The following is a 15433-nucleotide window of genomic DNA, read 5'->3' as shown; positions in this document are numbered from 1 at the left end:
TCCACAAAATTGTGCGTGTTAGGTAGATAACCTAAAAAAAATGGGCGGAATAACAAGCTTTTGCTGCAGTGATATCAGGCACACCATTTGCAAAAACTCAACACAAGAAGTATCTCTGATAAGACTGAAAGGCAGTAGGATTCAGAGTAGTCTTCCAGGATTGTTTTCATAGTAAGAACTTGACATCACCCCAACCAAAATGGTAAGTATCCTCGTATACATTTTACAGTGGCCTTCCCATTGAGCTTACATATTACAGTGAAAGTCTGTGAAATATGTATCGTTTTAAGAGTAAATTGAAAATCCAGTATTAATGTGTGCTCTTTACTTTTTAATGACTGGCTCAACAACTGTTCCCTTGGCAAATAGTCTGGGTAGCCATTTGAGGTCTCCTTGGCAACCACTTCATTTATTCACCTGTTGTCATTTCAAACTTGGGCTCACGAGTGGCACAGTGATCTAAGACAAGCCATCTCAGTGCAAGAGGTATCACTGCAATACCTGGTTCAACACCAGGCTGCATCACATCTGGCTGTGATTGGGAGTCCCATAGGGCAGTGTACAATTGGCCCAGTGTTGTCTGGATTAGGCCATCATTGTAAATATGAATTTGTTCTTAACTGACTTTCCTAGTTAATTTTTAAAAAACAGTGGAATGCCTCCAAGCAATTTCCCCCCATAATTTTCAAGCATGAACCTTTTCAAATGCACATTACCCTCTGTAAGTGTCAATTGTACGTCGTATACAAGCTTCTGACTTGCATACATCACTATTGTACCTCCAATGAAAATGCCATTTAGCATCATCCCCACCTGCATCAATAGGCATTGGATAAACCATCAGAAGTTAAATAATATTTCCTTGACCTTAAAAAGCACTCAAAAGGCATCAAGAGAAGTCCATACGTGGTGATATGAATGTGAAATAACACCAATTGCACTTGGCACAACAACCATCTCGCTTACATGACAATGCAAAATACTATTTTGTGATTTTTACAATGTTTTAAAATATATTTTTAACACTTATGGTGATGTATAGGCAATATTGAATTCAGTCCACCCAGTAATAAATCAAAAGTAATTGAGAGCCATAAACGTACACCCTGCCAGGTTGTTAGGCAGTGCAGAATTGTCCTCTAGTGGTCAAACGGCCTCCTGACAAATGTTCAAAATGTAAAAGACTGCTTCTCTTTTTATAAAAAAAAAGAGGCAATTTTAACATACTTTATACACAAACCAGGAAGAATACATTACAATGCATTTATAGGACATTTAATAGTCCTATATTACATACAGGCCAAACAGCATGAGAAGCACCGTGGATAGTATGCTGCTTGTGCTATACGAGACCTTTATTCAACAGCATTATCTGCTCTACAGCCTTCATACTGAGGCAACTCCTCTTTTTATTGAACACATCTCCAGCTTTGGTGAATATGCGCTCGCATGGCACAGACGAGGCAGGAACACTGAGGTATTTCCGAGCCAGCTGGAACAGGTGCGGGTACACCTTGGAGTGCTTCTCCCAGTAGTGCATGGGGTTCTCCACTCGGTTCAGGTACGGGTCACTGAGGTAGTGTTGTACCTCCACCGCTGCGTCCGCCGTGCTGCTCTGGACGCTCTGTGTCTCACCCACTTTACTGTCAAACATCTCCCACAGACCCCCATCGTGGGACTTAGACGGAGATGTTGCCATGGAGATGGAAGCTGTTTCCATTGCCCAGGAGGAGGTGTGGGGTGATGTCAGGGAGGGCGTCGTTGACCTGGTGGTGGAGGGCGGTAGAATGTCATCCTTGTCGGGATTTATCCGGATTAATGAGGCGCACTCGGAGGTCAGGAGCTTCACCGCCTCCTGAGCGTAGCCTTGGTTCCCGAAGGCCAACATTTTGAAGCGCGGGTCTAGGAGAGCCGAGAGAGCCAGGATTGGCTCGGTCTCCACCATACTGCAGCTTGTCTGAAGCTCCCTCTGCAGGTTAGATGCCAGCTGTGTAGCCGTAGAGTGTATGATGGCACCGTGCTTCTTCTCAAGGGTTATCTTCAGCATCCGGACAAGAGGAATGACCTTGGAAGCCGAGACGCGTTTCTCTGAGGCGAGCTCAGCTGTGGCCTGGTTGAAGGAACCCAGCACTCCGAGACACTGGTGGATGACCTCGTAGTCAGCAGATCCCAGAGGGATGATGTCCGTGTCCAGGGTGCTGAGAGCAGCAGCCACAGACTCCCTCTGATCAAAGACGCGTTCCAGCATAGAAAAGCTACTGTTCCATCTCGAGTCCACTTCCTGGATCAGCTTCTGCTCCGGCCTGCCTAGCTGCCCCTGCACCTCGGCTAACCTCATCTCTGCGTTCTGATTCGACTTGAAGAAAGACACGATAGCCCGCGCTTGGGAGCGGATGTCCTGCAGCTCCAAAGTAGCCTCCATGGACCTCTTAATCACAAGGTTCAGGACGTGTGCAAAAGAGGGCAACTGGAGGATTCCTAGTTTCTGAACCGTGGCTACCATATTTTCGCTGTTCTCTGTGACAAATGCAGCGACCCTGCTGTGGAGGCCCCAGCTCGCCACCAGTTGGTTTTTGGCCTCCTCAATGTGGATCACTTTGTGGTTTTCAGGCAGCTTAGAAATCCCAAGGAGGAAAGTGGATAACTGGGCATTTTCTGCTACCAAATGCCCCGTCACTGAAATGTAACTGTGCTTGTCTATAGATGTCCACATGTCCAAAGTCAGGCTGACAAAGTCAGAAATTACCATCTGAGATACAACATTATCATTGATGAATTCACACCGAGACCCCACCATTTTCTTCAGTGCTTGCTTGTTTGGAAGATTGTAGCTTGGGTCTAGCTTTTGGACGAAAGCAGTGAATCCTTCTTCCTCAACTACTGAAAATGGCTGGGTGTCTTTAACCAACATGTTGACTAGGGCATCATCCAGGTCCTCTTGTCTGGTGGTCCTGACTGTGAAATAAAACAGAATAATCAATTCAAATTGAATTAGATGTACAATTAACGCTAATCTAAATATAATAATTGATTGAAACAGGATGAAAACCATCTATTCTAAAGGAAACATACCTTGGATGTGGTGTCCAGCAGCAGCACTGTTTGTAAACATTGAGTTTAGTCCTGTAGTACCAGAGAACGATGAGTGGACTCCAGAACCACTAATTATTGAGTTTGAGAACGTTGAGTGGACTCCAGATGTTGAGTTGCTTGTGCTTGAGTGGGCCCCAGATGTTGAGTTGCTGTACCAAGCCTCGCTTGGGTGCCTTGATCGTAGGTGCCTTAACATGGCGGAGGTGTTTTTGTTGAAGCTAAGCCGTTGTGAACAGAGGGCGCACTGGACCTTATTGGGTGTCACTAGAGTGAAGTGATCCCACACCAGTGAGAAGGCTCTCTTAAATTCAGTCATCGTAGGAACCTGCAAAATAAAAAAGAAACAACTTGATCAATCATCTTGCCGCAGCAATGTAGTAAACAGACCAAAATGATTTTGGTTGCTGATGGGAAACAACTGTTACTAGCTGCAAATAATTAGGCTTGTGTGCATAGGCGGAAATCCCAGGGGGGAAGGAGGGGACACGACCCCCCCATCCTGGGGAAAAAATGATTTGTCCCCCCCAATATATCGCCGTAAACATAACTATGTAATTGAATCATATTAATAATACGCAATGAAAGCACTGGTGCTGATTATAGACACTTAATAGCGCGTTTTTAAATTTCAAAAGATTGCAACCTCCCTTCAGCTGACATGATGGGGGTTCACACGTCCAGGTCTGTACTAGCCATAGAGATCCATTCTAATGCTATGGTGCTAGTAACTAGTTAACGTTAGCTAGCTGTGTGGGTATGTTGAGCAAGGCTTGGGTCTGCTGGACAAGTAGCTAGCGTAGTGTCTGTGTTTGGCATCGTTATTTTATTTGAAAACAACAGGAGTGCATGTTTGCAAATATTAACTTACCTTTGATTGTTCGTAATTTAATGTAAAATATAGTCATTGAGCGCTGTGCTTCTGAGCGCGCGGTTTGATGATGTACGTAGCAGAATTACGTCACCTCAGATTTTCGAACCGCTTACTGCCAGCTGTTTTGACAGATTGAGTGGTTGCGTTCGAGTTTATGTCAAGTCCGATGGTCACCGCCATTCAAAGTGAGTTACATTATGGGGATAACATTGTCCGACTTGCGCCTACATGTCGACTGCATGAACGTTACAGAAATAATGTGATCAAATGTCATTAAGTTTTGACTGCAGTCGACAGCAAGTTTCTGCAGTTGCTCTTCACCAATTTCATCCTGCAGCCTTCGCCTGAATTATGGGCGGCTCTAGAGTCAACCAGTCATTACAGTGTTGTTGTTTGACCCACCTGAATGTGACCAAAGACATGACTGAAACAGTAATTGATTGTACAATGAACACACATATGATTTCAGTTTGAGTGTGTAATATGGGGGTTGGAACAATGTTTATTTCGACATTGTAAAGAAAACTTTCTTTATCAACACTTCCATGTTGATCTGAGCCTTGGTGTTGGAAAACCACATTAGTGTCCTACTTTCAGATGTCACAGATGCACCTCCCCTGACTTCACTCCTTGACTTGTCTTTTGCCTTACTACTCAAACGTGCCCAGTGTCTTTTCTAACATTAGCAAAAGTTGTTTCAAATCTTAGTTTAAAGTTTATTCCTTTTCATTAATTTATTAGTCTATGTGCTGGGACTGCTCAACCCAGACCCTATAGGCTGGGAATTCCACGATAATGGAATTAGGCTTTGACTAAGATATTTCACTTTAAAATGTATTCCTAACAAAAAACATTGATTTCAAAGTTTAACAAACCATACAATTCTATGCACAAGGACAACTTTGAACAATTTGCACAGAACATTTCACAAAAGCACATTCACTGGAAGAACTGTGCAGATGCAAAGTAACAGAATGATGGTAAAATCTCCCTCAGTTTTTTATGCGACCAGATTTTAAAAATGTATATCTGCTCTGAATTAAAATTCAAAGATGTCTGCAGAAGGAATGGGATGTCAGCTATGACATGACACCTTGAGTTTGAATACATTTATTTTGGTTATTGAATTACAGTAAGTGAAGTGGATTTACATCCGGTAACTGAATTAAGGTAACAGAATTACATCATGGGTCCCTGATCTGTACTATACAGAAATGCATTATTATGGAAAGGAACATCTTAATGCTACAGCATGCAATGACATTCTAGATGATTCTGTGCTTTGTGGCAACAGTTTGGAGAAGGCCCTTTCCTGTTTCAGCATGACAATGCCCCCGTGCATAAAGCGCGGTCCGTACAGAAATCGTTTGTCGAGATCGATGTGGAAGAACTTGACTGGCCTGCACAGAGCCCTGACCTCAACCCCATCGAACGCCTTTGGGATCAATTCTCGTGAAAAGGGCACGACAAAACCTATTCCCCTAAGGAGACTGAAAAGATTTGGCATGGGTCCTCAGATCCTCAAAAGGTTCTACAGCTGCACCATCGTGAGAATCCTGACTTGTTGCATCACTGCCTGGTATGGCGAATGGCCCAGTACATCACTGGGCCAAGCTTCCTGCCATCCAGGACCTCTATACCAGGCCGTGTCAGAGAAAGGCCCTAAAAATTGTCAAAGACTCCAGCCAACCTAGTCATAGACTCTCTGCTACCGCACGGAAAAAACAGCTTCCACCCCAAGCCGTAAGACTCCTGAACACCTAATCAAATGGCTGCCCAGACTATTTGCATTGCCCCCCCCTCCCCCCTCTTTTACACCGCTGCTACTTTCTGTTGTTATCATCTATGAATGTCACTTTAATAACTCTACATTCATGTACATATTACCTCAACTAACCGGTGCCCCCCGCACATTGTCTCACTATAGTCTCGCTATTGTTATTTTACTGCTGCTCTTTAATTACTTGTTACTTTTATTTCTTATTCTTATCCATATTTTTTTAAACTGCATTGTTGGTTAGGGGCTCATAAGTAAGCATTTCACTGTAAGGTCTACTACACCTGTTGTATTCGGTGCATGTGACTAATAAAATGTGATTAGATTTGAATGCTGACTGCGAGCAAACATCAGTGCCTAACCTCACTAATGCTCTTGTTGCTGAATGGAAGCAAGTCCCTGCAGCAATGTTCCAACATGTTGTGGAAAGCCTCCCCAGAAGAGTGGAGGCTGTTATCGCACCAAAGTGAGGACCAACTCCATATTAACGCCCATGATTTTGGAATAAGATGTTTGACGAGCAGGTGTCCACGAACATTTGGACATGTAGTGTAGCTTTCATTTGACACCCCATTTGATATGTTCCTATGAACTTCATGTTGGTTCTCACGGGTCCTCAACCCTCGGTCATTCTCTGCAAACAGCAAAGCAGTGACCCGCTCCTTCAGGTTAATGCTCTAAAATCCGTAGAGTACGAATCCAGGCACTTGTCCTCTCCCGTCTGGACTACTGCAACTCGCTGTTTGCTGGGCTCCCCGTGTGTGCCATTACACCTCTGCAACTTATCCAGAACTCTGCAGCCCACCTGGTTTTCAACCTTCCCATGTTCTCTCATATCACCCCGCTCCTCCACACACTCCACTGGCTTCCAGTTTAAACTCGCATCCACTACAAGACCATGGTGCTTACCTACGGACCAGTAAGAGGAACTGCCCTTCCCTACCTTCAGGCTATGCTCAAACCCTACACACTAACACGAGGACACCGTTCTGCCACCTCAGGTCTCTTGCCGTTCCCGCTTAGCCCACTCCAAACTCCTCTCTGACCAGGCATCCCAATGGTGGAACCTGCTTCCCCCTGAAGCTAGGACAGCAGAGTCCCTGCCCATCTTCTGAAAACATCTGAAACCCTACCTCATCAAACAGCATCTTACATAATCCTCCTCCTCACCTCGACCCCCCCCCCCCCTCCCAATAATAATACATTTAAATTAACCAGGACTTTTACTTGACCCCCCCTTCTAGCTCTCTGACAGCTACATTATTGAGGAAAAATGTACTTTCTATGCCTGTGCTGTGATATGTGGTTGTCCCACCTAGCTATCTTAAGATGAATGCACTAACTGTTAGTCGCTCTGGATAACAGCGTCTGCTGAATGACTAAAATGTAAGTACTTCCCTCTGGACAGTGGCCCTGCCAGTAGCCTACATTTACAATCACCTGCATCAGGGTCCTGGTAAATTGGTAACCCTTCACTCTAACTCACAGTAAGAAGCCAAGGTAAGTTGCTAGCTAGCATTAAACTTATCTTATAAAAAACAATCATAATCACTAGTCAACTACACATGGTTGATGATATTACTAGTTTATCTAGTGTGTCCTGCGATGCATATAATCGATGCTGTGCGCATTAGCGAAAAAGGACTGTCGTTGCTCCAACGTGTACCTAACCATAAACATCTGCCTTTCTTAAAATCAATACAAGTGTATATATATTTTAAACCTGCATTTTTAGTTAATATTGCCTGCTAACATGAATTTCTTTTAACTAGGGAAATTGTGTCACACGAAAAGCCTGTTTTGGCTGACAGCAGTAATTCTATAACTTTGGCTAAATGTATCAGGTGTTCTGTGATACCTCCAGCACCCTTCCCGCGGCTATGATTCTAATAGGAAATACATGATTAAGTGCAAAGCTGGAGAGATGAGTTGCATGCTCATGTCTATCAGAGCAGGGAGAGAGATCGTAGAAAGTGAATCTCATTCTAGTTCTGTGAGGCGCACTTCTCTCTCTCTCATCACGGTTCTGACTTAGAATATGTGGACAACTACAAATACCTAGGTGTCTGGTTAGACTGAACTCTCCTTCCAGACTCCCAATAAGTATCTTCAATCCAAAATTAAATCTAGAATCGGCTTCCTATTTCGCAACAAAGCATCCTTCACTCATGATGCCAAACATACCCTCGTAAAACTGACTATCCTACCAATCCTTGACTTCGGCGATGTATTTTACAAAATAGCCTCCGACACTCTACAAATTGGATGCAGTCGATCACAGTGTCATTCGTTTTGTTACCAAAGCCCCATATACTACCCACCACTGTGACCTGTATGCTCTCGTTGGCTGGCACTCGCTTCATATTCGTCGCCAAACCCACTGGCTCCAGGTCATCTATAAGTCTTTGCTAGGTAAAGCCCCGCCTTATCTCAGCTCACTGGTCACCATAGTAGCACCCACCCGTAGCACACGCTCCAGCAGGTATATTTCACTGGTCACCCCCAAAGCCAATTCTTCCTTTTGGCTGCCTTTCCTTCCAGTTCTCTGCTGCCAATGACTCAAACAAAATGCAAAAATCACTGAAGCTGGAGACTCATATCTCCCTCACTAACTTTAAGCATCAGCTGTCAGAGCAGCTTACAGATAATTGTACCTGTACATTGCCCATCTGTAAATAGCTCATCCAACTACCTCATCCCCATATTTAAAAAATGTTTTTTGCTCCTTTGCACCCCAGTATCTCTACTAGCACATTCATCTTCTGCACATCTATCAATCCAGTGTTTAATTTCACTCCAGTGTTTAATTGCTAAATTGTAATTACTTTGCCACTACAGCCTATTTATTGCCTTACCTCCCTAATCTTACCTCATTTGCACACACTGTATATAGATTTTTCTATTGTGTTATTGACAGTACATTTGTTTATTCCATGTGTAACTCTGTGTTGTTGTATGTGTCGCACTGCTTTGCTTTATCTTGGCCAGGTTGCAGTTGTAAATGAGAACTTGCTCTCAACTGGCCTACCTGGTTAAATACAGGTGAAAAAAAGTATAAAACATTGGTTAATAGGGCTTAATGGTTAGTTCATACATGAGTGAAAGCAAACAACAAAGCCACCTAGCCCTGCTGTTGTAGCTCCAGAGTTGACACACACTCCCACATGCTGATGTGTGACTTGTTGACTGTAAAGAGAAGAGTTGTAGATGTAACCCTACTCCATTATTCATTTTGTTCTGCCAGAGCAGTGTAGGCAGACTTTGAGATGCAGCCTTACAACATGGGTATGTTGCCACCACTAGGTGGCAACATCAATGCATTCCAAGTACAAGTGTAGTTTTACAGTACTATGTCATTACATACTCTAACAAGAGTAGGGAACAGATGTCCTTCAGTTACCACATGGGTAGGTTAGGTGGGAATTTCATAGTATATCACATACTCAGTTTTATTGGCGCGTTGGTGACCTACAGTAGGAGACAAGGCAAGGATAGGGAGCCATTTATTGGGACACAGCGTTGGACACCTTAGGCTGCGTTTAGACAGGCAGCCCAATTCTGATATTTTTTTCACTAATTGGTATTTTCACCAATCACATCAGATTTTTCCTCATCAGATCTTTTTCAGAGCGGATCTAATTGGTAAAAATACCAATTTAGACCAGCTCTAAAAAAAAATCTGATGAGAAAAGAGCTGATGAGAGTTGTTAAAATACCAGTTAGTGGAAAAAGTATCGGATTTGGCCAGGGGATAATATAGAGTATAGTAATGGTCATTGGCATCCAAGGAAAGGAGGCCTCTCTAAAAAGCCCACTCACTCTGAATGTATTTATCCCTCTTCGGTCAAAGAGCCATAGCTTTTGCACTTGCATACAGGCCCTGCTTGAGAAATTGTATGACCGGCATGCTACTTGTCCATGTTTATGGAGTATGTTAACAACCTGGCAATATTCACGCAATGCCTGGTTTACAACTGAATTATTGTGGTATGACTAGGCTATGTATTATTATCCCAGTGCACACTTTAATATTCTGTTCACACTCAACAGTTCACATCTCTACTAGCACATTCATCTTCTGCACATATTTCACTCCAGTGTTTAATTGCTAAATTGTAAAAAAATAAAATAATTTGCAATGTCTTGCTCGTTGCAAACTGTGTGAAGACTATTTCTTCCTAACAAAAGACAGCCAACTTCGCCAAACGGGAGATGATTTAACAAAAAAGCACAATCGTTGCACGACTGTACCTAACCATAAACATCAATGCCTTTCTTAAAATCAATACAAAGTATTATTTTTAAACCTGCATATTTAGCTAAAAGAAACCCAGGTTAGCAGGCAATATTAACCAGGTGAAATCACTTCTCTTGCGTTCATTGCACGCAGAGGCAGGGTATATGCAACAGTGTGGGCCTCGTTGCGAACTAATTTGCCAGAATTTTACGGAATTATGACATAACATTGAAGGTTGTGCAATGTAACAGGAATATTTAGATGCCACCCGTTTGATAAAATACAGAACGGATCCGTATTTCTTTAAAAAAAAAAAAATGTTACCCCCCTTTTCTTCCCAATTTCGTGGTATCCAATTGTTCCGGAGAGACGAAGGTGAAAGTCATGCGTCCTCCGATACACAACCCAACCAAGCCGCACTGCTTCTTAACACAGCGTGCATCCAACCTGGAAGCCAGCTGCACCAATGTGTCGGAGAAAACACCGTGCACCTGGCAACCTTGGTTAGCGCGCACTGCACCCGGCCCGCCACAGGAGTCGCTGGTGCGCGATGAGGCAAGGATATCCCTGCCGGCCAAACCCTCCCTAACCTGGACGACGCTAGGTCAATTGTGCGTCGCCCCACGGACCTCCCGGTCGCAGCCGGTTGCGACAGAGCCTGGGCGCGAACCCAGAGTCTCTGGTGGCAAATGTTTTCGAAATGATAGTTTCCGGATTCGACCATATTAATGACCAAAGGCTCGCATTTCTGTGTGTTATTATGTTATAATTAAGTCTATGATTTGATATAGCAGTCTGACTGAGCGATGGTAGGCAGCAGCAGGCTTGTACGCATTCATTCAAACAGCACTTTAGTGCGATTTGCCAGCAGCTCTTCTCAATGCTTCAAGCATTGAGCTGTTTATGACTTCAAGCCTATCAACTCCCGAGATTAGGCTGGTATAACCGATGTGAAATGGCTAGCTAGTTAGCGGGGTGCGCGCTAATAGCGTTTCAATCGGTGAAGTCACTCGCTCTGAGACTTGGAGTAGTTGTTCCCCTTGCTCTGCAAGGGCTGCTGCTTTTGTGGAGCGATGGGTAGCACCTGTGGGTGGCAGTCTGCTGCATTAGGAGCAATGTGCTCCTGCAGATAAGCTTCCCCTCTGACTGCTCCTCTGTCCTGCTTCCACACAGCCTCTCTGTGAAGCTCATGTGACAGGTGGGAGACGGTTAGTTTAAGTCTCCTGGCAGTGTTCGTGAGGGCTATATCAGGTGCTGGGACTTGAGCTATCTATCTCCACGGTGCAAGCTCTTACACACACACACACACACTCGTACACACATACTGCCCTCTGTTTACAGTAGGCTAGTGGGCACACATTTAAATACATGTTGTATGTTACAGTGACAGGAGGGGATAAACAAAGAGTCACTGGCCCTCTGTCTGTCTGTCGGTCTGTTTGTGTTTTACAGCGGCAGGCTGAGCACCTTCATCAGTGTCTGTGTCAGGGATTGTAAGCATATGGCAACACACACCGGTCTTCCCAGGAGTCAAAGCCGTAGCACATGCTCTCACTGGCTGAGAAGACACTGACTGGAACTTCCCTAGCTGGAATCCTTAGTATGAGGGGAATGGGGTCAGTATATCGCACAAGTCAACAGTAAGGTGTGTGTGGCACTAGGCTAATGTGGCCTGCAATCACTTGGCCACACAACGCTAAGCCGCTCTCTTCACTTCGTCCCGGAACCCTGCTAAGATGAGGCCTCGGTCCGTGTTAGGGAGTTCACGTTAACCCTGGAATGGCCTGACACGCTAAACCTGGATTGGAGGAAATGTGTGTGTCTGTGGTGGAGAGTGACTGATGACGATAATGTACCTACTGGGTGTTTTACATATATATATATTCTTAAGCTTTGAGTGATATGCTACTACTGTGTTATATCACAAGTAACTGGTGAGAATTTGTGAGATGTGTCAAACAGACATGAATAAACCCCCTTTCCTATAACCACTATGCTATTACCCTTCTTTGACTAAATCTGCACACAACCCAACCCCCGATTACGGAGTTCATCATCAGACAAAAAGAGAATACTTGACTGGTGAGGACACTGTTGTAAACCTATTTTATAAGACAGTGAAACCTCAGTTTTTCTGTATTGCTTTTGTCTCTGTGATTTAATTTCCTATTGAAGAGATTAGGTAGGTATAGCCTAGATTTAGATGGTCAGCTGTCTTTGTCTTTAGCTTAATCCAGACTTCTTGATGAAGCCTATTTCTACAGTGCCAGGATTTACAGGCTGCCAGGCAATTTTAGTCTGTTGCAACTTGACGTTAAGATGGATTCATTCGTTTTGCTGTAGTCCTTATCTCCATTTGTATCCTACCCACTATTTCAAGTAGTTCACAGTGCAACATTATGTAATATTGCTAAAGATAGTCAACACCACAGATAAGCAGATTGCTCCCAGGACAGGAACTATTACCTCAGTAAAACAGTTATTATTATTAAGTTAATAAGTTTTGATGACTCTTGTCCTCTATCGTAATAATTACCTTACAGTTGGCATATGGTATAGCACAATATAGCCTACTGTAAGTCCAACATTCTAAACCAAGAGCTGGCATCTAAAGCCTTGGCATATTGCCAGAATGCATTCATATCACACTTGGACCAAGATTCTTGTGACTTATTGGGCTACCTTCAATAGTAAGTTTGCAAGTACTACTGTACAGTATGTGTAGGCTACTACGCACCACAAACTAACAGCTTTCTAATTTCAGATAAACTTAATTAGATTTTTTTTTTTTTTAGCAAATGTTAACTATGAAAGTATATACTGAACAAAAATAAACGCAACATGTAATTTCAAAGAGTTACAGTTCATATGAGGAAATCAGCCAATTTAAATAAATTAATAAGACCCTAATCTATGAATTTCACATGACTGGGAATACAGATGTGCATCTGTTGGTCACAGATACCTTACAAAATGGGTCTCACAATCTCGTCACGGTATTTCTGTGCATTCAAATTACCATCGATAAAATGCAATTGCGTTCGTTGTCCGTAGTTTATGCATGTCCATAACATAACCCCACCACCACGTGGCACTCTGTTCACAACGTTGACATCAGCAAACTGCTTGCCCACATGACGCCATACTTATGGTAGAGAAATTAAAATGTAATTATCTGGCAACAACTCTGGTGAACATTCCTGCAGTCTGCATGCCAATTGCACGCTCCCTCAACTTGAGTCAACTGCACATTTTAGAGTGGCCTTTTATATTCCCCAGCACAAGTGCACTTGTGTAATGATCATGCTGTTTAATCAGCTTGTTGATATGCCACACCTGTCAAGTGGTTAGATTATTTCAACAAAGGAGAAATGCTCACCCACATGGATGTAAACACATTTGTGTACAAATATGAGAGAAAGAAGCTTTTGTGGTATGGAAAATAAACTTTTTGTGTGTATGGAAACTTTCTGGGATCTTTTATTTCAGCTCATGAAACATGGGACCAGCACTTTACATGTTGCGTGTATATTTTTGTTCAGTGTACATTCACGGGAACTCTAGCTTCACCACCTATAATAGTATATGGTTGCAGGCAAAACACAGGATCCGAAACGTGTTTTTTTGGGGTGGAGCCCAATGCCCATTGAGCGTTCACTGTGCGCTCGAGCAGTCTACGCGTTGTTGATACTGATTTAATCCACATTGGGAGCGGACAGTTTGAAGACGTGCGACCAGAGACACAATTTGAGGAATACTCGGATTAATGTCATTTATTTTTCGTCTGTCTATGAGCACGACCAAGTAAAATTATATTTGGCGGATTTAAACAAGCAATTTTTACTAGGGAGAACTCGAACGACCTTCATTCAGGTTGAGGTGAAGACTTGTCACCACACTTGTTGATTGTTAAATATGTTTTTGTATTATTTAGCATATAGTTGAATTTAACAGAAAAAAATCGAACGTATAAGCCAAATATGTAGACACTTATCTGTAGCCTATACTTATTTTTGTCATTTGGATTTTTTTTTACCCGTTCTTATTTTTCGAAATAATCCACATTCCCTGCAACCTACGATGTTCCCTTGGCCAGTTTATGTTTTTGAATAGCCTTCATTCGGATTTGCACTATCCACTAGTTGGGACACAAGACCCACCTGTTGCATTTCGAGGCAAAACTTATAAAACAGAAATGTCACAGCTAGAGATCGACGTGGCCGGACTGGGTTTCTCCAAATTACCTGCTGGGTTCGACGTCAACTCCTGCTTCCCTGGCCGAATACCACCAAGGCGAAGGAGACACTCGGCAAACTCCAGGAGAAACTCGTACAGGTTGAGCAAAATAAATACATTGGATTTGGAGCCTGAAGTTTACGATGATGCCCCTCTCTCCAAAACTCACTCCTGGTCTGCTGATGATATTCTAGCCGAAACAGCGTCAGAGGAGAAAAAGGTGGACTCCTCAGCACCAGCCTCACCTGTCTCAAGCCCGGGAACGAGCACGTGCTCACCCCCTGGTACCCAAGCGTCAGACCCCAAACCACCTCTTGATACCTGGGACGCGCCACAGCCCAGCTCGCAAGCACAGGGCACAAGTTCAGATTCCGAGGAAGAAATCACTGACAAAAAGGTCATTTTATCTCGAGCTCCATTTGAAAGAAAACGGGAGCAAGAGGAAAAGGATGAAATTGAAACCAAAGCCGTGGCGACGTCACCTGATGGAAGGTTCCTCAAATTCAACATTGAAATTGGGAGAGGGTCGTTCAAGACGGTGTACAAAGGCCTGGATACGGAGACAACAGTAGAAGTGGCATGGTGTGAGCTACAGGTAAATAATGAATCTGCTATGATTTGTGTACAGATGGAGAACTCAAAAGAGCACGCATCATTCCCTTAAAATCTAATTTAGGCCACCGCAAACAATTGTTTACAAAGGCTTTGGTTCGGCCAAGCAAAGTTCTCTCTACATTGTGGAGTGGGTAACGTGTGCTGTCTCGCTTAATTAACTGGGTGCTGTACTATATGTGACAATGACTTCAAATTAAATCTCAAATTCAAGAACATTGGTAAACGGTAAACTGAGACGCTTCAAAACATAAAAAAGAAGGACAAACATGAAAAAAAGGACAGACATCAGCTCATTTCACTTCTTTATTGTCGGGGGCAGGCTCGTGCGTTTTAGGTAGTTATGCCTTCATCAGGTCAAGAAGTGTGCCAAATCCATAGTTTTTATACAAGCGTTTAGGTGATAATTACAATTGCCCACACTTTCTCTCAACATTATCAGCCGCTCAGATAAGATGCCATACATGACTTCATTTATAATCTCTGTGCTATTTTGGTTTAGGCCTATCAGTTTTTATCTGCTCCTATTGAGAACCCATGTGGACCTACTGAGTTTTTAAAGCTCTCAAAGTAATCATACAAATAGCCCTATAAAGGACACCGCGTT

At 43.3% G+C, this 15433-nt stretch overlaps 2 protein-coding genes across 3 annotated transcripts in view; one reads left to right on the top strand and one right to left on the bottom strand.

The window, feature by feature from the left end:
• Positions 1 to 313: 313 nt before the first annotated feature.
• On the bottom strand, positions 314 to 14645 carry LOC149978918 (E3 SUMO-protein ligase ZBED1-like). Of its 2 annotated transcripts, none has more exons than XM_090196488.1 (3): positions 14223 to 14645; positions 3073 to 3418; positions 314 to 2955 (listed from the first exon to the last, which is right to left on the bottom strand). In XM_090196488.1, exons 2-3 carry the CDS (start codon positions 3407 to 3409, stop codon positions 1343 to 1345), a joined length of 1950 nt encoding a protein of 649 aa, XP_090052614.1. In that variant the 5' UTR covers positions 3410 to 3418; positions 14223 to 14645; the 3' UTR covers positions 314 to 1342. The 2 variants fall into 2 exon arrangements, with proteins under 2 accessions (XP_090052614.1, XP_090052612.1); XM_090196486.1 differs by lacking the exon at positions 14223 to 14645 and adding an exon at positions 3962 to 4306.
• LOC110486396 (serine/threonine-protein kinase WNK4) overlaps positions 13273 to 15433 on the top strand; it is a 71052-nt gene continuing 68891 nt past the window's right edge. The window contains exon 1 of the mRNA XM_021557957.3: positions 13273 to 14809. Coding sequence (XP_021413632.3) covers positions 14078 to 14809 — 732 coding nt within the window. The 5' untranslated portion in view covers positions 13273 to 14077. The remainder of the gene's footprint in view (positions 14810 to 15433) is intronic.

This window comes from Oncorhynchus mykiss, chromosome 13 (genome assembly GCF_057628025.1).
Source record: "Oncorhynchus mykiss isolate SJ-2025 chromosome 13, ASM5762802v1, whole genome shotgun sequence".
Lineage (NCBI taxonomy): Eukaryota > Metazoa > Chordata > Actinopteri > Salmoniformes > Salmonidae > Oncorhynchus > Oncorhynchus mykiss.
Note: the sequence above shows the minus strand (reverse complement) of the source record. Positions and strands in the feature narration are given on the sequence as shown.

What these genes read in the sequence shown, in the direction of transcription:
- LOC149978918 (XM_090196488.1), bottom strand. Translation starts at nt 3,409, where the DNA reads ATGACTGAATTTAAGAGAGCCTTCTCACTGGTGTGGGATCACTTCACT. An exon ending in TGCTGGACACCACATCCAAG is followed by an intron (nt 2,956 to 3,072) that starts GTATGTTTCCTT and finishes TTTATTTCACAG; the next exon opens with TCAGGACCACCAGACAAGAG.